At 39.9% G+C, this 24,959-nt stretch overlaps 3 protein-coding genes across 3 annotated transcripts; 1 reads left to right on the top strand and 2 right to left on the bottom strand.

The window, feature by feature from the left end:
- Positions 1 to 501: 501 nt before the first annotated feature.
- Positions 502 to 5,388, top strand: LOC139448352 (fibrinogen- and Ig-binding protein-like). Its single transcript, XM_071229894.1, has 2 exons — positions 502 to 1,357; positions 4,891 to 5,388. The coding sequence occupies exons 1-2, from the start codon at positions 553 to 555 to the stop codon at positions 5,298 to 5,300; spliced, it is 1,215 nt and encodes a 404-aa protein (XP_071085995.1). The 5' UTR covers positions 502 to 552; the 3' UTR covers positions 5,301 to 5,388.
- Positions 5,389 to 9,572: 4,184 nt separating this feature from the next.
- LOC139448948 (uncharacterized) lies at positions 9,573 to 10,325 on the bottom strand. The gene is made up of 2 exons (XM_071230455.1): positions 10,231 to 10,325; positions 9,573 to 10,074 (listed from the first exon to the last, which is right to left on the bottom strand). The coding sequence occupies exons 1-2, from the start codon at positions 10,323 to 10,325 to the stop codon at positions 9,573 to 9,575; spliced, it is 597 nt and encodes a 198-aa protein (XP_071086556.1).
- A 7,310-nt stretch (positions 10,326 to 17,635) lies between these two features.
- LOC139448201 (peroxynitrite isomerase THAP4-like) lies at positions 17,636 to 24,246 on the bottom strand. Its single transcript, XM_071229720.1, has 3 exons — positions 24,117 to 24,246; positions 23,347 to 23,450; positions 17,636 to 18,089 (listed from the first exon to the last, which is right to left on the bottom strand). The coding sequence occupies exons 1-3, from the start codon at positions 24,190 to 24,192 to the stop codon at positions 17,946 to 17,948; spliced, it is 324 nt and encodes a 107-aa protein (XP_071085821.1). The 5' UTR covers positions 24,193 to 24,246; the 3' UTR covers positions 17,636 to 17,945.
- Positions 24,247 to 24,959: the final 713 nt, after the last annotated feature.

Here is a 24,959-nt window from a genome sequence, read left to right as displayed (position 1 = left end):
CTTCTGTAATGCACTTCAAACGTAGCGGTTGGCTATAGCAAAGTGTACTCTCACATTAATTTAGATATAACAGGCATTGGTTTTGGTATACACAAGTTGATTTGTATACAGTTATACCATAAAGTCGTGAAAAAGTGTGCACTTTGTGTTAAAACCATGAAACTTGTTACAGTTATAGTTTTTGACATGCCAAATATTTTAAGATATGGGCCATCCCAAAAAAACTGAAATTCTAGTATATCTCGTATGAACATGACCCACAACCTAATTATGTTGGTTGGTTGGATTGCTGTTTAACGCCGCACTCAGCAATATTTCATCTCTCAGTTTCATCAACTGAATCAATTTATAACTTTTGATAAACTGAGATAATCCTGCCTTGCGACTCTCTGTTGTATACTAGTACACACCATGGAATAGGAGTGCCAGAAGTCTCAAACACTTGTTGCAGATGCACTGTTCGCACGACCGAGATAATGTAGATAAAAGGAAAATAACGGACAGACGTAGAACAGTGTCCAAACTGACGACGCCAAGCAACACACACGCATAATGTATGTGGCGGTTCTCTCTCTCTGTATTTTGCTCTGTGGATCTCTGTCTGGACTTATTTTGCCTATAACAAAGCCGGACGGTAGCACAGATCTAACCAGCCTCTTAAGCCACGTCACCCTTCTCGAGCAGACTGTAACCGGCCTTCAGACAACGACCGGACAGTTACAGTCAGATATAAAAGTCAACAAGGCACTGGCAGCTGCTCAGATTTCTTCTCTGACAAATGAAGTGGCGGCCTTGAAGACAGAACTGCGGGCATCGTCCAATGACCTTGCTGTGTTGAAAGCACAAATGAATGACGTGAAAACTGGAAACAGTAATACTAATAGTCAGTTGAAGTCACTCAGCCTCGATGTCAAATTGAACACAGCACAAGTAAATACAGTGCAGTCGAAAATGAAGACGTTAGACGAACAACTTGGTCTGGTAAAGGGAGAGGCCCAAAGATTAACTCAGAATACATCGTATGTGGTCCAACTTATCACACATAAACAGGACCAGCATTACGTGGAACTCCAGTCGACAAAGGCGCAAGCACAAAGCGCATCAAAAGAAGTGGAAAGGTTGGGGATAGACATGAACTCAACTTCTGCAGGCCTGCATTTGATGCAGAATAACTTAAGTTTAACGATTGCTGAAGTCACCACGTTGAGAAGTGACCTGTCCGTTATACAGAAACAAGCCCAGGAAAACAAGCAGTCCCTGACACAAGTCTCACAAGACATACAGTTGGTGTCAGCAGATGTGAACCAGACAAGGAATAGTTTCAATCTGACGACCTTGAAAGCTGCGTTGTCCGTTGGTAAGGTTTTGCTCAGTATATTGTTTGCTATTCAATTTTCATTTCGTGGATGGCTGATAGTATATTGTTTTATTTCATAATAACAGGGGGCACGGGTGGCCCAGTCGTCTAACGCGCCGCGATTCGTTTTGAAGAAGCCTATAATTGTGGGTTCGAATCCCGATTCGACCCATTTATGTTTCTAGGTTTGTCAGCACCATACCCGTGCTCGTGGGTTTCACCGAATTGGTAAACGAGACCTGACTCACTCATACTAACATATTTAACGTATTGTTGAGAACTGTGCTTTCAATACCGAAAAGGCAAAGGTAGTTTATCGCTGATGCAATATTCCAGCTATATGACGGCGGTCTGTAAATAATCGTGTCTGGACCAGACAATCCAGTCATTGACATCATGAGCATCGATCCACACAATTGGGATAGATGACATGCAACAACCAAGTCAGCGAGCCTGACCACCCGTTCCCGTTACTCGCCTCTTACGACAAGCATAGTCGCCTTTTACGGCAAGGCAAGCATGGGTTGCTGAAGACCTATTCTACCCCGGAATCTGCACGGGTCTTATTTCATACTCACATATTTAACGTGTTGTTAAGAACTGTGCATTTTATACCGAAAAGGCTGAGTAGTCTATAATAGCGTATATATTTGTTATCGCAGATGCATTTAAAACCATGAAACCTGGTACAGATATATTTTGTGACATGCCAAATATTTTAAGATACGGGCCATCCAAAAAATCCAATATGGTCGCCATTGAGAAATGAAATTCTCGTGTATCTCGTATGAACATGACCCACAACCTAATTATGTTGGTTGGATTTTAGTTTAATGCCTCTCTCTCTCTTTCTTTTGAATATTGCTGAGTGCGGCGTTAAACCACAAACCAACTCTCCCATCCCCCCCTAATAACACACACACACACACACACACACACACACACACACACACTTACTCTCTCACACACACACACACACACACACACACACACACACACACACACACACACACACACCTTTAGAACCTTTGTATGTTCAATAAGACATGTGACTATAAGCATTTAGTCTATAAATAAATAGCGTGGAGTGATGAACACATTTATTACAAAGTAACTTGGTGTCTTCTTTAAAATGTTTGTTGGAAGTCCCATCCAAAACTAGTCCAGACTCCTTGTAAGGTTTATAAACTGACGGGCAAAAGAAACTATACCAACATTGATTTGGTGTTGACAACATTATCAAATATATAACAAAAACAAAAATATAGTGTTGCGAGTTGGAAAGAAAATCTATCTGACAATGTTCTGATTCAAATTCCACAAAGGTGGCATTTACAGGAACTTCAATAACAGGTAAGTTTTTTTTGACAAATGCATTACTGTCAGTATCTTGTATGGCCTCAATTGCTCTGAATACAGGCTTGGACACGTCGCCGCACGAAGTTTACAAGATCCCTGATGACGTCATTGGGGATGGCTCGCCATTCTTCCAACAGTGCCTGAATCAACGTTTGACGACTTGGAGGAGGGGGATTTCTTTCCCTTATTTGTCTGTCCAGATAGTCCCACAAGCGCTCAATGGGTGTTAGGTCAGGCGATCTTACTGGCCATTGCAAAAGGTTTACATTATTTGCAGTTAGGAAGTCTCTGGTGATCCTGGCGGTGTGGGGGCGAGCGTTGTCCTGTAGACTTGAGCATTTAAATTACGGTCAAAGACAACCAGGTCTGTTGTACGGTCCCTGCAAATCCCACCCCAAACCATGACGCTTCCACCACCGAATGGCACGGTCTACTGAACACAACATTGGGCTGTTCTCTCTCCTCTCCGACGATACACACGCACACGGCCATCAGCTCGATACAACTGGAACCTGCTCTCATCAGAGAATAGAGTTCGTTGCCAGTTCCTGTTTTTCCACCGCTGTACCATTCCTGCCCAATGGAGGCGGTTACGTCGATCACAACGGCTCAAGGTCATCCCGCGAAAGACCCGGTAGGCCCGCATACCGTGTTGTTGAAGACGCCTGGCAACTGTCCTTCTGCTGACCACACGATGTAAGGCTGTGGCTGCCGATGACGTCACAGTGACGAAACGATTGCGTAGATGTAAGATGCAGAGGTACCGATCTTCATTGGTGGTTGTGACCCTGGGTCTTCCACTTCTTGGCCTGTCATCTGTACGACCTGTTTGTGTGCGTCGTGTCTGCAGCCTCGTTATCTTTGTTCTGGTGCAGTTGAAGATGCGAGCAACATGGGCATGGCGTACTCCCAACTGCAACATCCCAATTGCTCTCTCTCGCTCTTGTGCGGTCAGTCTCGGCATGTCAGCTGTTGTGGTCGGTACGATTGTGGTGTAAAACATACAGATTAGCGGGTTTTATACCGTTCCGAGCCATTTTGTCGTGATTTTGAATGAAAAAAGCTCGATAAAGTCTATATTCGGGAAGAAGCAGGATTTTTTAAACTCAGTAATGATGAAGCTGCGTTTATGCGATTTTGTTTGACAATGAAAACTCCAGTTCAGTGCTGATGTGATATTTTTTTAAATAACAAATACTTTGGTATAGTTTCTTTTGCCCGTCAGTTTATTTTTCACAGTGATACAAACAGTTGATCTTTGCCAAATTTGCCATTTTCAGGATACCATTTATGTATTTCCTCAAAATATAATTGTACTTGTTTTGTGTGCATATTATCGTCATTTATAACATCATGTATACAGAAAAGAGTTCCATCAACTGAATCAATGCAAAACTTTTGATAAACTGAGAAAATACTGCCTTGCGTGACACCACTCTCTCTGTTATAGATAGTACATACCAACAATGTCAGGTCTAATAGGATTCAAAGTCAGGATTGAAACTAACCGTCATAGGTTTCTGGCACGCACAAGGGACGCAACTCTGCGAAACGAATTGAGGAGTCTTAGCCGACTGGTTCGTCCACCGCGCCTAATCTATTTTTGAAACGATGTAACCATTATTTAACACAATATACATCATCAAAGATCAAAGTGGGTTTGGTTTTATCCTGGTTCGAGGTGTAGCTCAGGGGGCGGTCGGGTAGCCTAGTGGTTAAAGCGTTCGCTTGTCACGCCGAGGACCCGGGTTCACTTCCCGACATGGGTGCAATGTGTGAAGCCCGTTTCCTGATATTGCTGGAATATTGCTAAAAGCGGCGGAACACCATACTCACTCACTCATTGTATTACAGAGGAGACCTCAATCAGGGTGTTCGTCGTGATGAGAGAAATATTGAACTGACCAACCTAATATCCCAATAACCAATGGTCCATGCATAAAGTTTTTTGTAAGATGAATATTCTGCTCGGCACGCAGTTATGTGTAGTTTTTATTTAAAATTATGAATTAATCATATTCGTATGTCAGTTAACGTAAGTGACGTTTGTAAGAACAAACAAAGGTGTTTTATTTAGCACCACAAACAAACACAATGAATGATAACCTATTATCACCCTCACTTTTATCAGAATCATGTCTGTTTATATATTTGATCTTTTTGTTTTTATTCAGCATCAAAGACAAGAAACGTGGCATTCCACGTTTCGGTCCCATCAAAGACAGCACCTGTTTTCTCTACCGTGGCATTCAGTAAACTCCTCTACAACGCTGGCTCTGCCTATAACACCACCACAGGGACATTCATAGCTCCGGTGTCTGGTACCTACATGTTCTGGACAAAGCTGGAAGTGATGGAGTCAAACACCAATATGAACGTCTATATCATGAAGTCGGGAAGAGTGTACATGGCAGGCGGGTATATGAAAACAGACTCGAATATTAACATCGCTGATGCTTCCGCTGTAGCCGTCAACCATCTCAACAAGGGGGAGGAGGCTTGGGTGGAGATATCATCATCACACACCTTCTATAGTGGCAATGCTGCCTCATACTTTGGTGGGGTCATGTTGTCAGTTGACTGATAAGCTTCACTTATCTTGAAAACACTTCAAATGTACCGGTTGAATGTAGCAATGTGTTCTTACATTAAATTATAATGTTAAACGATAATAGGTATTTGCAGTATCTTTGTGATATGTACATGCAGACGTTTCGAGACGTTATACAGTTCTACAACACACAGGACCTCGTGAACACCCGGGGGACTACAGGAACCCATGCTTGTAGTAAGAGGCGATTAATGGGATCGGGTGGTCAGGCTGGTTAATCTGGTTGATACATGACATCCTTTTCTACTTGCGTAGATCAGTGCTCCTGATGTCAATAACTGGATTGTCTGGTCGAGACTCAATTATTTACAGGCAGCTGTAATGTAGCTGCAATATTGCTGACCGACGCTAAACCAATCAACCAACCATACTGTAAAGAAATGTGCAAGACGTTTAGGTCCATGCCTGTGAAACACTTAAACCTCTCAATGTTACATTCAGGCCATTAGGTGATTCTTACAAAGGACACAGTGGAAACATATTTTCGAGATTCACACTGGAATTTGTGTCATGACAATAATGGTCTGTAGTGAAGCATTCTCTAAATATGGGGATGTGTGCAGCAAGGTAAATACACTGTACTTTTTTGAAAATGAATATGACTAAAAACAAGTTTTGAGAAAAAGTGAAAATGAAAGGGTGAAGTAATTTTTACATCGCAGTTATCAATATGAGAGACATATCAATTCGGCCTGTATATAAAAACAGACTGAACCAGATACACAAAGGACGTCATGTTATTTAGATTGTTGGTGAATGAGTGAAACATGGAAATGGGAACAACCCTGGCAACTACCGGAGTATTTCTCTGACCAGTATTTTAGGTAAGGGATTTACCAGTAGTATCAATAACAGACTGATTCAGTGGTCGAACATGCGGGACCTGATACCCGACGTGCAGACTGGATTCAGGAAAGGCTATTCTCCTTTTGACCATATTTTTACTCTGCATTCAGTAATTGAAAAATACCTCACATACCATAAACGTAAATTATATGTTGCCTTTGTGGACTTAAAAAAGGCATTCGATTCTGTGGATAAACGTCGATTATGAAAATGTTTACAAAAGCACATCTTGGATGGCAAAATGTATATAATACTTAGTCAATTTATCAAAATGTTAAATCATGTGTTCGATTGACGATGCTGTGATTAACTTTTTCGACTGTCCAAGCGGTCTGCGTCAAGGATGTGTATTGGAAGCTCATAATATGCTGGTATATTTTGATAATATTAGGAAGAACACACGGGCTTCCCGAAAACGCGGAGCTCTTTCTAATTATGGCTTTGGCTTAATGTGGATCTCGCAATCTATTGGTGACATAAATATGTTTTTACAGCAATTTCGTACTCGTGCTATAGATATTTTCCGACAGGATTGACATTCTACACTTTCAGTAAGATCGAGATGCGACACATATCGTAATATTAAGTCTCTCCTTGAACAAGACGCGTGTCTTTCAGATTTATGATTCAAACACCTCCGCAAAACATTTATACGCTTTAGGCTTGGTCTGAATGATTTAAAGGCGAATAGTGATTTAATAGTGAATTTAAAAATATTTAACCTTGGTGCTGAAGACGAATTTCATTTTATGTTTATGTATATAACAAAATAAGTGATCCCTATGATGTGTCGGGTAGCCTGGTGGTTAAAGCGTTCGCTCGTCACGCTGAAGACCCGGGCTCGATTCCCGACATGGGTACAATGTGTGAAGCCCATTTCTGGTGTCCGCCGCCGTGATATCACTGGAATATTGCTAAAAGCGGCGTAAAACCATACTCACTCACTCACTCACTCACTCACTATACATTCACCATGCTTTTGTGTTACGTCAGTTGTATTGATATACTACAACTGTATGTCTATGTAACTCACTTGTATATTGGCCAATGACCTTTCATACAATAAACCATATGAATTGAATTAAATTGAATTGAATTAGCCTGACCACCCAATCCATTATATCGCCTCTTACTACAGGCATAGGTTGATAAGGATTAATTCTAAGCCGGAATCCCGATGGAGTGTACATGTTATGACTAAATCACTTGATGGGTAAATAAATAGGTTTGAAATCAAACATACCACATACAAACAACAAATCAAACAAGAATGAAATACTCATATCACCCGACAACATGACATGTCCGGTTCTGTGCAAGGAAAGACATAGTGTATGGGTTTCAAGATCTGCTCCGGAAACGAGCACTACCGCCATTTTGGGTCTAAGCCAAAGCCGCTGCCCTGGAAAATCGAAAAATAAATTTTTAAAATATTCCAAACTACCAAAAGGCACCAGTTTACCACTAGACTTATCAATGTGCCAAGTTTGGTGAAGAAACATTGTAAGGTTTTCAAGATCTCCACCGGAAAGAAGCACTACCGCCACTTTCAGTCAAAGTCGTTGTCATTGAAACTCAGAAAATCTTTTTTTCGAGAACCTAAACTTTCAAAAGGCACAAGTTCATCACTCGACCTATCTATGTGTCAAGTTTGGTTAATATATCTCTCATTTTTTTTACATTTCTACTCCGGAAACGAAACGTGACGGAAGGACGGACGGACAGCACCCATTCCTATATCCCCCTTCCACTTCGATGCGGGGGATAATAATAGATGCCGTTACAATACCTTGAAAAAAGATAAGAGTTTTATAAGAAATATGACTTTCGTGGTCGGAATGGTGTGAACAGTTGTACTTTCATTATATCGGTTGAGAATTTGAGTATCTCTGAAACTATTCTGAATTCGACAAAGTTTCGATTTTAATTTAATTGGATCAGAAGTATATTGGTAGCTTGAAATTACACCTTTGCCTGAAAGAACAAAACAAACAGATGATCGTGACTTGAACCAAAACATATACACATGCTGATAAAATCTTACGCAGACAAGCGTTTGGGCAGAGATTCACATCGACATATCCCATTTATATGTCATGGCCAAACTCCTGAACTTTGGACTGGATTGTGGGTAGGTCACAGGACGCTCTTCAGTTCAGCTGCTTCCTCCATCGGTCTTCAGCAACCCATGCTTGTCGTAAAAGGCGACTACGCTTGTCGTGAGAGGCGACTAACGGGATCGGGTGGTCAGGGTCGCTGACTTGGTTGATGCATGTCATCGATCCCAATGGTGTGGATCGATGCTCATGATGTCAATGACTGGATTGTCTGGTCCAGACTTGATTATTTACAGACCGCCGTCATATAACTGGAATGTTGCTGAGCGCGGCGTTAAACAACAGACAAACAAACAAACAAACAAACAAACATGAGTTTCAACCTACGAACACGTAACCTGTCGAAGCACAAATGCGCGGTAGACTAGTACACACGCAGCAAACAGCGAGTTCCAGGATAGATTCTAATGTTCCATTTACTGTATCTGCCGAAGATGACAACCAAGTCATGATCAAGGCTGGTCCAATTATCTGGTCCGGGCTTGATTACTGTATATAATCCAGACCGCCGTCATAAAGCTGGAACATTGGAATATCACGTTTCAAGCTTTTGATAAATTATATCTATAAACTATTAACAACAGCCCGTAAAATGCGAAGTATAAAGTGATAAGCGATCCGCGTGGTTGCACAAGGAAGCGATGCATGTATCACACTGCGTCCTATTTATGAGTGATTTCAATGATTTCAATTGCAGCTACGGGTACGGTAATCGGGTGATAGTTAGTTGGTTGAATCTTGGTAAGAATTGTAAGGAGGGTGTCCTCCCATTAGTTAGACGTCCCAATAGTTAGACAGCTCATAACAACACTTTAAACGGTTGAGTGCACACTAATCCTTATGCTTGTTCCCTCAGACTTTAAAATGGAATAGTCCAGATAAGATCTGACAAAAAAGCAAAGCAGCTTTAAATAGATATTTTAATAATATACTTATATTTAATGACACTTTACATTTGATAAATTTTATACAGTTTGTAACAACACTTTGTGACAGTTTTTGGTAATGTACACTTTACATTTAATAACTTTTACAGTTTATTTATCCAAGACGAGCAAGTGTCCACAAGCATCTAAACACTCAATAGCAGACTTGTCACCCTGCTGCAGCTGATCTTTGGGGCGTACCTGGCGGTTCTCTGTCTCTCAATAGATTCTCTTGCGGCAGCGTGGTGCCGCACCAAAGTTCAATTGCATCACCTTAGTCCTTTCACTGAACTCGACTTTCTCGATGACTTCAATGAATCTGTAGATGTTAGGGTGAACATGTGGCAGTAGGTAGTTCAGTCGGCTGTGAAATCCCTCAAGGTTGTTGTTGGTTCTGGGTCCATCAGTTTCGAAATGCTTGCTTGCGGAAACTCTGTCTCGATCGCGCTGACAACGGCTTGTTCAAAGTCGATCTGTATCTTGCTAGGTGACAGAGGTCTGTTGAGTCGCTCTTGAACTTCTGTCTTCAATTGTCGAAAAAGCCGGCCATAGGTTGTTGCTTGACGATCTGGCAAAAGGGCGAACAGTAGAGGAAAGATGGTGGGACCAACTCTGGCATGAATGATGTATACTTCATCCCATAAACCTGGACATGCTGTGAAAGTACCATCCATGTAAAGGGTGTCAGCTTCCTGGGGGGCTTGTATCTGTTCTGCTGTGGAGAACGCCAGGATCTTGTCATCGTCGCCGTCGCTGAACAATAGAAAGGGACGTCCATCTGTTGTCTCTGACCATTTGTCTTCAATGTCTACTGCTGACCGCGACCTGGGTAACGCTGGAATGGTCTTGCGACGATGCCTGAAAAAGAGCAAAGGAACAGTTACGCATATGTTACATGAAATATTGATAATGATTTCATTAACTTGAAATGGTTGAGAGCGAAACAAGTTATGTGGGACCTAAAGAAAAGAAAAGTTAATTCTAACCAAGGCAAAAATACGGGATGATATTTACCTGTAAAGTGCACTTTTCACGCTCTCAAATGATGGCATCGCTGGGAGATAACTAACCATAATGGTTACTTTGGCCTCAAACTTTGGTGGGGTCATTTGTGAACTTGTATGATGGACTACAAAAAACGTGCTGGATGCATATAAAAAATGGTGTACCCTTACATTAAACTATAACAGTTACATGTAGTTGCTTATTGTGCCGTTTTTTAATCAAATCTCAACATATTGTAGAGGAAAGAATAAACATACAGATATTTGCACATGACAAAAGTTTTGTTGTTTGTTGTTTAACCCTCGTGGTGCCTGGACGTCAGCCAGCCTGGATACCGCTCAGTGCCGCGGTGTGATGACGTCGCGGTTTCAAAAACATAATATACATTGAATCAAAAGTTTTACAACGTTATTTCTTCACACAGTGTAACCAAATTGTATGACATGCAACTCGAGTTGTTGTTTTTTTTCCATCAGTATCTAAAGTCACCAAATCCAAAAGATCTATGCACTGCCTAGCCATCGATAAAAATGCTTGTATTATAGGTTTCTTACTTTTCTACATTAATCGTAATATGGAAGCACCCGGTTATGGCAAGTAAAGTCAAGTTAGCGCCTTTGTTTGAAATCTAAATGTCCAATCATTCAACTCACTGGCAAGTACACATCCTAGATAACCAGTGATAGACATATGACATTGGTGTTGAAGTACATATTCACTGAGAAGTTTCCGTGAGTTATATTTACCGTATACAATACAGATGAAATTGTCCGTGTTGTTGACGTCAAAACAAAATTGACGGAAGTGGTCGTGATTAGTGTGTACGTGGACTGTCAAAGAGAATGATACAATACGAATGGCAGTTTGGAATGTACATCTTGAAGAAATCCCGATTACGTTCATGTAGGTTTCCGTGTCCGTGCTCTTTCATTAGTGATAAAAACAACTTCGGGGTAATTGACATGGGACATTTTCAAAGGCCAAAATATGAAAGAGCGCTAAACAGTTCTAACAATACTCAAAATAACATCGCTCAATATCTAACATCATTATTATTTCTTAATATTTAACAAGATTATAATGTACTACCCGTTAGCAGTAAGTACATGTTGATTAAAATAAAATCGTTGAAACGTTTTCATGGGCCGCAAATCTATTCAACAAACCTATTTTCGATCCCTCGCAACTCGGGCGCCATATATGCCATTGCTTCGTTGTGCAATCACACATACCGCTTATTGATACTTCGGGTGTCATGATGTGTTGTTTATGGTTTAAATCTAACTTATAAACGGCTTGAAATGAGATGTATTTGGACAAATTTAATACTTGAATTTGAAAGCTCAAAAAGAGTAGAGTAGGCTATATTTAATAAAAGGAAACGATGACTTGCACAGTACAGGTGAAAGAAGGGAATATTATTGTTTTACGGTACAATTATCAATAAAACCTAGATTAAATAAAAGAGAAAATTACGAAATTCGATTAAAGTAATGTTCAATGTATATACAGTTGATGTGCTCAAAACTCTGAACAAATTTGTTTCACTATGACCACCTCGTCTCAGCTAGTATTTCGCACTTGGCTGCCTTACTTAGACCTTTGCTCAAAATATAATTTTATGGACAGTCCATGAAATGCGCTTTTTCTTTGATATTGTGTTATGAAAACGAGTTTGAGATGTGTATTTACACATAGGTATGTACATGTACATTTAAGGACATATGTGATAGTATATTTCCAGTACAGTTTTCCATTTCATCCCATTCTGAAGGAAAAGTTTGAAATAGATAATGATCGTAGGTCAATTGTGTTTTAATCGACACATGACTTCGCGATCGTACAAAGCTCAGATGAGATTGTGTTATGATCAATATATGGCATCTCCATTATTATAATCACTCAAGGGGCGGTCGGGTAGCCTAGTTGTTAAAGCGTCCGCTCGTCACGCCAAACACCCGGGTTCGATTCCCGACATGGGTATAATGTGTGATGCCCATTTCTGGTGTCCCCCGCCGTGATATTGCTGGAATATTGCTAAAAGCGGCATAAAACCATACTCACTCGCTCACTATAATCACTCAACGTGTCTTGTACTACTGATGACTCGATATATTGTTGATGTTCCACTTTACGAGGTTTCACTACTTTCTTATTTTATACATGAGGAATGTAATAAAGCAAAGATGTAGTAGGTAATCATTTATTCTCAACAAATTGACATGTTTATAAATCCTTCAAAAGAATGAATCATATCCATCAATCATATCCATTCCATTGTCATCCCCTACTCAACTCTGAAATTAAAAAGCTTTACTTTATACTCGAAGGTATCCAAAGACACGCAAAAAAATCCGGGATAGAATAGGTCTTCAGCAACCCATTCCTGTCGTAAAAGGCGACTATGCTTTTTGTAAGAGGCGACCCATGGTATCGAGTAGTCAGACTCGCTGACGTGGTTGATGCATGTCATCGATCCCAATTGCGTGGATCGAAGCTCATGATATAGATCACTGGATTGTCTGGTCCAGACTCGATTATTTACAGACCGCCGTCATATAGCTGGGATATTGATGACCAACCAAGATTTTGTTTATTTAATACATGTTTTATTATACAGACCTTTCTTTCGCGGACAGTACATGCATGCCAGTCTATATAAAATTAGGAGATAAACATACTATGTTTTCAATGTAGAGCTAGGTTACCTGAAGATTTAACCCCGCTAAATTGAATTTGGAACCGAACGCGCAGCGTGAGGTTTCAAACCTTAAATTTAGCGGGGTTAAATCTACAGGTAACCTAGCTCTACATTGAAAACACAGTATGTTTATCTTCATTCTACCATGACTAAATAAAACGCGAACTCTTTGGTGTAAGCAAATATACTGAGTGAAGCGGCAGTGTTTTGAGTGGGTTATCGATATGAATTACGGAATCAACGAACACAATATGGTGCTGTATATACTCAAGCAGTTTTTTTACCGTAATACTTCACTCGAACATATGACAGGCACTGAAAGCATACAAGCACGGCAACTTGGTAAGCTAACATGAGGTGGGCATCCTTAAAGAAAACAAAGCAATCTTTGCAAGGCTTTCGTTCTACATCGCACGTCACCATTATGACGTCATATCGCTCGTTGTGTCGCAAAAGATATGACGCCACAGTCGTATATAGAAAAGCGCCAAAATTCCAAGCTCTCTGTTGTCTCCAAAACGTAAATACATTCCTTTTGTTGATTTCTGTCGTGTTTTTCTGCACGAAATGTATTGCTACACATCCTTTGAATATCGAGTAACCACGTCTGTGCATTTTGTAACCTGTAATTGTAGATATAATTATTTAAATATGCCAACCGACAATGACTGAAAATAGTACTATTTTATAAATATTAGCTTCCGCGGTGATGCGGCCGTCAAACCAGCTGTTTCAATCAGAGGGGGTTTATTGTGATTTAATAGCCTCTGATTGACCAATCAGAATCGAGTAAATTCCAAATTCATGGTAGAATATATATTAACGATGTACTCACCACACAGTATCGCTGATATGTATAGTTAACCTTGCATCTTGAGTTACTCATACATTACTGACATTGAATAAAGTGTGATCGAATGACCCTTCATCTGTGAACACAAACCCGAATATCAATGTAGATACATAAATCCGTCGTGAGACATTAAAGGGGCACTGATCTAACGCAATTCCCCGGGACTGGTTGTTGCCTTTGTTATTGTTTTTTCCCAGTGAGTACCCGGATGTAGAGCAGAAATCTAGACTAGCTCGCGACCTCTGTTGCGCCATTCGTAAGCGCATTAGTCACTTTTATGGATACCGGTAGTAATAAGAGCGTATGGTCACATTGATCAACAAAATGAAATACAGTGTTCGAGATAATAAGGAAATGTAGGAATCTTTGTGGGTAGCATCGGTAATGGTGACGAAGTTTTGATAAGTCACTTGCTTGGTAATTTTGCGATTTTCGTTTACACTATTTTGACTTGCAGCACAAAGTAAATATTTCATCTGAGCATTGCCTTTTTTATAGTGTGTATATTTTTTTACTGTCAAAATGTGTAACATATTTATTAAACGTCTAAATATTCAGTTATTTTACAAAGTGACTGAAAAACATTTCCATCTGTATTATTATGATAACGAATTCCAAACATTTTGATGTTTATGTCATCACCAAGAGACTGAAAATGTTACGTTGAAAAGAACATTTCTATGTTGTTTGGCTTCTAATCCTACATAATAATCTGTTGTGATGTTTGTAGGCCCTTTTGATCGTCTTTATCAATCTGGACAGATTTTTTAGTCAAAATGACTGAAATATTTACACATTTTATAAATTGCCTGAGAGAATCACATTTTACAAATTGACGGTAATCTATACACGCTTACAAAGGAAATGACCTGTGAAAACAACGTCTGTCGCGCATTGAAGAATTTCCCAACCAAGACGTAGAGAAACAAGAACGAATCGGTTCAAATGAAGGAAAACAAAATGCAAATACCATGATTACAACTTACCAAATTTATGTGTATAAATAGGCAGCTTCCTTGTTCGAGGAATGTATCCGTGAATATCCACACAAAGGAATAATGTCCCACTCATCTGCAGCTATACAAAATAACTTATTCGATGTCACGTGTCTCTGTAACTATCAAATATTCTAAATGATATATATCGTTTCGGGATATTATAACCAGTGTTCGTTTCCCAACTGATCACTTGGATTGTTTCAGGTGTTTCACATAGGTGTCAAGTCTCAAGGGTTGGCTGAGAAAGGCCATGTGACAACTATTTTCATTACGTCCACGGTTCCTAAAAAATCCACTGAGTTTGATAACAATGAGCAACCAATCAACGTATTATCAGTTAACCCTTTGAACAAAGTATGTTGTTTTTACATCGGCACTTCACGCCATGTAATGAGTGTATTCCCTTTGTTTTAGTAAACCTAGACATGTAAACACTCACTTTTGACATATCCACTGTGCAAGATAACAGTGATTAATCAATCAACGTATTTTCTTTGATGACTAGGAACGATCCGTTGATTTACCTTAAAAAGTAAATCAACTGATCGTTCACCTCTTGCTGGGCTGCCACTTGCATATTACATAATGCACATTTCACCTCACTTCAAACTGGATTTAGATTGAATAATTACCCCAGACACAATAAATGCCAAATGAGAACCTTTGTCAGGTAATCTAAGTGGTGCTACCACTAATTGTACCTGTAATAAATTCATTAACTGAACATCAAGTGAATGACGACAAATACACAAGTGTAGGGTTATACGAGAAAACGTGGATGACAACAAGGGAGTAGTAATCGTATTATCGACGCAATCCGAAATCCGAAAATGCTTTCACTGCATGGATACTTTTTTTAGTATTAAACTATAACCATCTGGGGTATTTCCAAAGGACGACTTCCGATGAGCTCCGCCGTTCTTTTTGTCTGTCTGTTTAGGCTGAAGAAATTAATTAACATGCGCCCTTTGTCGAATCTTTATAGATCACATTTAACCAATCAGTGTTTATTCAAAAATGCGTAAAACAAATATTGCCTCCAGCCTCCAAGTTTATTTAGCTGTCCTTGCAGACGGTAGCCCAGTCTCTGGTCACGCTCAGTTGCGTTGCGTATCATCCGGGTACTCACGGGGGAAAAAACAATAACAAAGGCAACAACCAGTCCGGGGAATGGCGTTAGATCAGTGCCCCTTTAATTCTAGATCTGGTTGGATGAAGCTCAACAGTCACTTGTAGAACAGTAAACACAAACCATTAACATGTAAACTGTATATATTTAGAGAAAGTTGGCAATGGCGGTGGACGTTGTGATAAGAAATACATGTGTGTCTATCAAGTTAAGATGCTAAATTGAGATTTACCCTGACGCTGTAATACAAATCTTTCGTCAAAAATAATGTGTTCCAGAAAAAATCTGGTAAAAAGTAATATTGCCTCACACAGACATTGTTTCCAAGACATGCTGAATGTCCTGAAACCATGTGTTGTGAAAGGGGATTCTTCCGCGATCATGTTAATATGTCCTTTTTAATAGTCTGACACAGAAGGGAGTAAGAAAATGTTACAAAGTCGTTTTGTGTTTTGATTGTATATTGAAATATGTTTGAATTCTGAGGGAAAACATGTCATTTGTTAATCTTAATTATGTAGATACTGGTTCCAATGATCCTACCGTCCGCTACACGTATGTTTGTAAGATTAATATTGGCAGCAGAAAAGGCAGATTTGATTCTTATTCCAAGTGATGGAGTGAGGAATATTTACTATTGTAGATTACCACACAGTGAGGAATAAAAATGAAGTCATGTGCTGGCTAGGATTTAATCAAGTAATATTTACAAATATACTGCAAATATATTTTTACGACACTAAGGGACGACTCAACATCCTCAACTACATATTATCAGTAGGAGATGTTCTAAAAACATCCAGACAAGACACCGATGATGAATGGCAGTTAGGTTTTGTAAATTGTTCTTACAAGCCCCACCATAGGTGATGGAGCCATAATCATGTTCAAACAGTTTGAGGAGAGATTACTGATTATCTTTCAGACTTTTAATAAGTCAAAGGCCTCCAGGCACTAATTCTTGAAAAAATAAATGCGTGGTAGAAAGGTCAAGTGATTATACAAAAATTACGAAGCCTTATTTGTCCTCTCCTTCATCTTATATAGGAGTCCCACCAAGGAATAGTTCAGGGTTGCTATGAGGTTTACCATTTCAGATCTACAGGAGAACCAGGTACAGGTAGCTCCTGACATTTCGTCACTGAAAGTTGACGTCGCATTCGTAATGATATAAGTAAGGTTGTTAGCAACTGACCTCGCTGTGTAGAAGGCAGATATGCATGACATGAAACGGGATAACAGTCACACCAATAGACAGTTGAAACTGCTACCATTGATAATATACTGGTTAGGTAGTGGTTGGTACACTCTCTGTAGCGGTTCACGCCGTGCCATCTTGTCTGTTCACAATCTTGATGAAAAAGTAAACGATACACTACATCTTCGTGTTAATACATGGATCAGTTTCAAAAATACTAGTGTAATCACAGTGGCATATCCAATCATGACAACCATATTTCTACTCGACTCAATGTTGGTTCATGCATCTCATCCAATCCATCTTCTTGACGTAAAGGTTTCACGCCTTGACATTGTTTGAATCAGCTTATATGTGCAAGGCCGGGAGTCTGGTCTGTGATTGTGGGTAGGTCACAGGACGCCCTTCAGTTCAGCTGTATCCGCCTGGAGTAGCCGAGACTGAACTGCTGCATCAGGGGCGTCTTCCCTATCAGCGTCATTACTTTCAGACCATCGGTTCAGAATTCCATGGACAATTTGACTGTCAATAAATCGATTCTGAATTCTGTGAACAAATCATTTTTTTAAATCAGTTCGGAGTTATATGAAAAGTTTGTAATTACACTTTGATTTGACCGAAACAATACTCATGCCAATCAATGTTTACAAATAAATGTAAAGGAATGAAAATCTGAGTAACATTCAAAGTGACATCCAATTTCATGACTGCCATATTTCCTCGCGATCTTACTTTGGTTCTCACAATTAATCCAATCAACCTACAACACGTAGACAACTCATGCCATCACATTATTTCTATCTGCTTTTGTCGGTGTGACTCAGGTCGAGGAATCTGAACTGTGATCACAGGACGCTCTTCAGTTCAGCTGCATCCTCCTGTATCCTGGAGTAGCGAATTTTAAGGTGCTGCGTCAGGGGCGTCTTCTCCGTCGCCATCCACAACGTCTGCTCCAGGCTGTCCCCGTCACGTCGTATGAGACGTTTTATCTGGAACGCAGAAGACATGTGGCAGTGATGGTATTGCTGCCACATTTACTGCCACTACCTCTACCACTACCACTACCACTACCAGTACCACCACTGTAACTGCCTCTACCACAACAACTATTGATAATACCACTGCTACCAATACTAATACTAATCTCACAACATGGATTGCGACAAATAAACACTCAACAAGCTGATATCACACAATGGATTGCGACAAATAAACACTACACAAGCTGATATCACAACATGGATTGCGACAAATAAACCGGTAGCAAACGGCTATATACTATCCTTTGCTCCAAATATTTGCATAGACGTACCAGCTGCTATTAACCTGTATTGCCACATAACACATGATACTATAACTATGTCCCTACTGGAATGGTGTTACTGTATCCAAGACATGTTTGTTCTGCTTCATACACATATCAAACGTGACAAACTAAAGCATTGACATTCAGTCTTAAATTACACACGGGAGTGTCGATTTGAATGGCTGCCCGAGAGAATAGCTAGTTCACCAACGTACATACAGATAGAGTCGGTTGTATATTTTATGTAGGCAAATGACTATCACATGGGATTCAATCAGTATTATGTTCCCGGAGCTATGAATAAATACAAGGACAGACTTGATGAGATACTTAAGTCAACTAGTTTCTCACTTTGTTGTCATGTGATATTTTTTTTGCGCGTGAGATGCATGATTTTTTTAATACTTTGATGACGAAATATTTTTAGACTGACTGAGTATGGTTTTACGCCGCTTTTAGCAATATTCCAGCAATATCACGGCGGGGGACACCAGTATGTCACATGAGGATATGATCATGATCCAGTATGTCACATGGGGATATGATCATAATCCCGTATGTCACATAAAGACATGATGCAGTTTGTCACATAACGACATGACCAAGTATGTAACGTATAGACATGATCCAGTATGTCATATAACGACATGATCCAGTATGTAACATTAGGACATGCTTTATTGCGTGATATAAGTATGTGATCCAGTATGTCACATAACGACATGATCCAGTTTATCACATAACGACATGATCCAGTATGTCACATAACGACATGATCCAGTTTATCACATGAGGACATGATCCAGTATGTCACGTAAAGACACGATCCAGTATGTCACATTAGACCATGCTTAATTACTTGATATAAGTATGTGATCCAGTATGTCACATAACGACATGATCCAGTATGTCACCTGAGGACATGAACCCTTATGTCACATAAAGACATGATTCAGTTTGTCACATAACGACATGATCCAGTATGTCACATGAGGACATGATCCAGTATGTCACATAACGACATGATCCAGTATGTCACATAACGACATGATCCAGTATGTCACATGAGGACATGATCCAGTATGTCACATAACGACATGATCCAGTATGTCACATAAAGACATAATTCAGTTTGTCAGATAATGACATGATCCAGTATGTCACATGAGGATATGATCATGATCCAGTGCGTCACATGAGGATATGATCATGATCCAGTATGTCACATGAGGATATGATCATGATCCAGTATGTCAAATGAGGATATGATCATGATCCAGTATGTCACATGAGGATATGATCATGATCATGATCCAGTATGTCACATGAGGACATGATCATGATCCAGTATGTCACATGAGGATATGATCATGATCCAGTATGTCACGTGAGGATATGATCATGATCCAGTATGTCACATGAGGATATGATCATGATCCAGTATGTCACGTGAGGATATGATCATGATCCAGTATGTCACATGAGGATATGATCATGATCCAGTATGTCACATGGGGATATGATCATAATCCTGTATGTCACATAAAGACATGATGCAGTTTGTCACATAACGACATGACCAAGTATGTAACGTATAGACATGATCCAGTATGTCATATAACGACATGATCCAGTATGTAACATTAGGACATGCTTTATTGCGTGATATAAGTATGTGATCCAGTATGTCACATAACGACATGATCCAGTTTATCACATAACGACATGATCCAGTATGTCACATAACGACATGATCCAGTTTATCACATGAGGACATGATCCAGTATGTCACGTAAAGACACGATCCAGTATGTCACATTAGACCATGCTTAATTACTTGATATAAGTATGTGATCCAGTATGTCACATAACGACATCATCCAGTATGTCACCTGAGGACATGAACCCTTATGTCACATAAAGACATGATTCAGTTTGTCACATAACGACATGATCCAGTATGTCACATGAGGACATGATCCAGTATGTCACATAACGACATGATCCAGTATGTCACATAACGACATGATCCAGTATGTCACATGAGGACATGATCCAGTATGTCACATAACGACATGATCCAGTATGTCACATAAAGACATAATTCAGTTTGTCAGATAATGACATGATCCAGTATGTCACATGAGGATATGATCATGATCCAGTGCGTCACATGAGGATATGATCATGATCCAGTATGTCACATGAGGATATGATCATGATCCAGTATGTCAAATGAGGATATGATCATGATCCAGTATGTCACATGAGGATATGATCATGATCATGATCCAGTATGTCACATGAGGACATGATCATGATCCAGTATGTCACATGAGGATATGATCATGATCCAGTATGTCACGTGAGGATATGATCATGATCCAGTATGTCACATGAGGATATGATCATGATCCAGTATGTCACGTGAGGATATGATCATGATCCAGTATGTCACATGAGGATATGATCATGATCCAGTATGTCACATGAGGATATGATCATGATCCAGTATGTCACATGACGACATGATCATGATCCAGTATGTCACATGAGGATATGATCATGATCCAGTATGTTACATGAGGTCATGATCATGATCCAGTATGTCACATGAGGATATGATCATGATCCAGTATGTCACATGAGGACATGATCATGATCCAGTATGTCAAATAAGGACATGATTCCGGATGTCACATAAGGACATGATCCAATACGTCACGTGAGGGCATGATCCAGTATGTCAAATAAGGACATGATCCATTACATGATATATGAATGTGATCCAGTATGTCACGTGAGGACATGATCCAGTATGTCAAATAAGGACATGATCCATTACATGATATATGAATGTGATCCAGTATGTCACGTGAGGACATGATCCAGTATGTCAAATAAGGACATGATCCATTACATGATATATGAATGTGATCCAGTATGTCACGTGAGGGCATGATCCAGTATGTCAAATAAGGACATGATCCATTACATGATATATGAATGTGATCCAGTATGTCACGTGAGGACATGATCCAGTATGTCAAATAAGGACATGATCCATTACATGATATATGAATGTGATCCAGTATGTCACTTGAGGACATGATCCAGAATGTCACATAAATACATGATCCATTACGTGATATATGAATGTGATCCAGTATATCACGTGAGGACATGATCCAGAATGTCACATAAGAACATGATCCAGTACGTGATTTTAGCATATGATCCAGTATATCAAATAAGGACATGATCAAGTATGTCACCTGCATTTCAAGATATTTGAAATACTTGTAGAACAACACTAATAATCTGAAACGAAAGAGCTAGTGATTACTACTGATTATTCACGGCGAGAAATTATACGTTGACAAAGAAAACAAAAGGGATGTTGAAAATCATTTAAGTCCCCGTCAAATGTCACATTCATAGATATTGATTTCTGTGCTGAAAGAAATTGGTTAGAAACTGTTTTTAATAGTTCGCTTTAGATATGACAACATTTTGAACGCATTCTCGGACATGCGTAAAGTCCACAAACCCAAGTGAGTGAGTGAGTATGGTTTTACGCCGCTTTTAGCAATATTCCAGCAATATCACGGCGGGGGACACCAGAAATGGGCTTCACACATTGTGCCCATGTCGGGAATCGAACCCGGGTCTTCGGCGTGTCGAGCGAACGCTTTAACCACTAGGCTACCCGACCGCCCCGCAAACCCAAGGAATGCACTGAGGTGGATTGTTTCCATCCAATAAAATTAAGTATGTCCAACACGGCAAATGCCATTCATTCTTTCCAGAATTCGCTAGTTCTGGATGATATATACGGACGGAAATAGTTCACTGTGCTTCATATTAAATTAAATGTATTTTTAAATTACATAATGCATCTTTCAATATATAAGGTCTTTAAGGTCGTGATTCACAGTTTGCACGTGCATGTTATTGCACAGTGCACAATTTGGATGTTTCCGTTTTTGTTGAGAGCATGATACTCAAACACGTGTTTAGTACATGTGAACAGCATACAATGAATGTTCAGCTATTAGGCGATCATTAAGACACTTTTGTTTAACCTAAATAACGTTTACGCAATGACACGACTTTTTGAAAATTATATTATTATTATTATTATTATTATTATTATTATTAATAATAATAACGTTATCTGCAGCAGGGCAACACTTCAGACTTGCCACGACCGGGTCGTCGACGTGTGACGTCACGCCAACAAAACAATCATATTCGGTTGGTGCATCTATGGAATCGATAGCAAACTGCCACATTAAATGGGGATTGTTGCACTTATGTAGCCACGCACATGTCCATGTGTGTGTGTGTGTGTGTGTGTGTGTGTGTGTGTGTGTGTGTGTGTGCTTGTACTTGTACATTGCCGATTTTACGGTGCTAGCCAACTGAGAAACCATGTCCCAGTTCAACATGAATACCCCACTCAGACAGTATAAATGACTCCGAGCCGTTCAGGCCTTGTTTTATCTCCTTAATGTCGAGCGCCATATTTTAACACATTTTGGTATGATGCGGGAGGGGATCGATCCCACGACCTTTCGCTCTCCGGGCAGACGCCCCATCAACTAGACCACGGAGGCGGTCCTGTTGCCCTTGAACAATATTCCCATCGTATCACAGCGACGCCAGAATGGGTTTCACATTGCACCCATGCACGGACGCACACATTGTAGTTATGTAGGGAAGTGCACCCGGATAGTCAGCGTGATGGGCGACGTTTTTACCACTACGGTATCCCACCGACCTTGACCATTATGAAACTCGGACATTGTCTCTAATTATTTAGGGTAATCATTTTTTCCTCCATTGATATGCGAGGTAACATTTTGAGCAGGCATGCAAAAGGTTCTTAATGAGCTGCCAATTGACCACAGCCATGTGACGTCATCTTCACCGCTCACCTTGGTCGCTGGCGTCAACCGGAAGAAGCTCATGCCCGCTACAGTTCGAGACTCTGTATTCAGCTCCTCACCGTTTACCTCCCCTTCTTCAAGTTCACTGAAACCTGGAATTTCAAGCTGTGTTTATAGCGGCACCAAGAGGTTGTGCGTTTTCTCCCCTGTATTCGAAAAATTGAAGGAAGGAGTTGGGTATTTATTAATTCGGAGATAAACCGATTGTTTAGATAATATATTTGTGTTTGGGGCAATCTGTTTCATGGTTAAAAGACGACTCTGCTCGCCAACGATTTTTAAAATTGCTTCCTACTTCATTATCTAATTAGTTTCCCGGGCCGCGTTCCACAAAGCGATCGTAGCACTAAGACAATCGTAACTCCCATACTTTAACATACACTTACGACACTCGTAGCGCTACAATCGCTTTGTGGAACAAGATCCTGCACAAGTTGTTACCGCAATGGATTATCGAGGATGGGATGTTGTTTGTTTGTTTATTTGTTTGTATATTGTTTAACGCCGCAGTATTCTAGATATATGACGGCGGTCTGTAAAGAATCGAGACTTGACCAGACAATCCAGTGATTGATCAGCGAGTCTGACCAACCGATCCCGGTAGTCGCCATTACGACAAGGTTGGGTTGCTGAAGACCTATTCCAACCCGCATCTTCACGCGTCAGGATGGGATGTAGCATATGATCATATAACCTACATGTACATTACACTGGATTGTCGAGGATGGGATGCAACATGTTACGTGTTAAGTATTTACCTATATTCGTTGCTATGGTGATGGCGACGTGGTTTGTGTCTGCTTGCCGTCGAATAAATCCGGTTTCACCATGCATGGGTTTCTTTGTGTTCACATCCCAGGAACGAGTTCTGTGGAATGGAATGTCAATATCTAAATAAGGATGTCGAAGTCAGATACCAAGAAACACCGGTTATGACGATCCCCGAACAACCAATCGTAAGAATATGCATGAGTGGATTAAAATTTGGAGTCCACGATATTTGGGCTATATCACAACAGTTTGTACATAAACTAGTCAAGGCTAGGCAAAACAGCGGTTATAGAACAACATAGCAGTGTTACTTTTATTTTAAATTAAATTTCCTACGGTAAATCTAAATTAAAGTTTTTGAGTTACAGATCAAAGATCGCTTTGTTATTATGATGGTGTGTGTCATAACAACATTTTTTCTGTGATTTGGATCGAAACAACAATATTGTTACCTCGATGGGAGTCACAACAAATTCATGGTAGAATATATATTAACGATGTACTCACCACACAGTATCGCTGATATGTATAGTTAACCTTGCATCTTGAGTTACTCATACATTACTGACATTGAATAAAGTGTGATCGAATGACCCTTCATCTGTGAACACAAACCCGAATATCAATGTAGATACATAAATCCGTCGTGAGACATTAATTCTAGATCTGGTTGGATGAAGCTCAACAGTCACTTGTAGAACAGTAAACACAAACCATTAACATGTAAACTGTATATATTTAGAGAAAGTTGGCAATGGCGGTGGACGTTGTGATAAGAAATACATGTGTGTCTATCAAGTTAAGATGCTAAATTGAGATTTACCCTGACG

The sequence above is a fragment of the Haliotis cracherodii genome, unplaced genomic scaffold (assembly GCF_022045235.1).
Source record: "Haliotis cracherodii isolate W230 unplaced genomic scaffold, xgHalCrac1.p SCAF_7, whole genome shotgun sequence".
Lineage (NCBI taxonomy): Eukaryota > Metazoa > Mollusca > Gastropoda > Lepetellida > Haliotidae > Haliotis > Haliotis cracherodii.
This window is presented reverse-complemented; position numbering and strand designations above follow the sequence as displayed.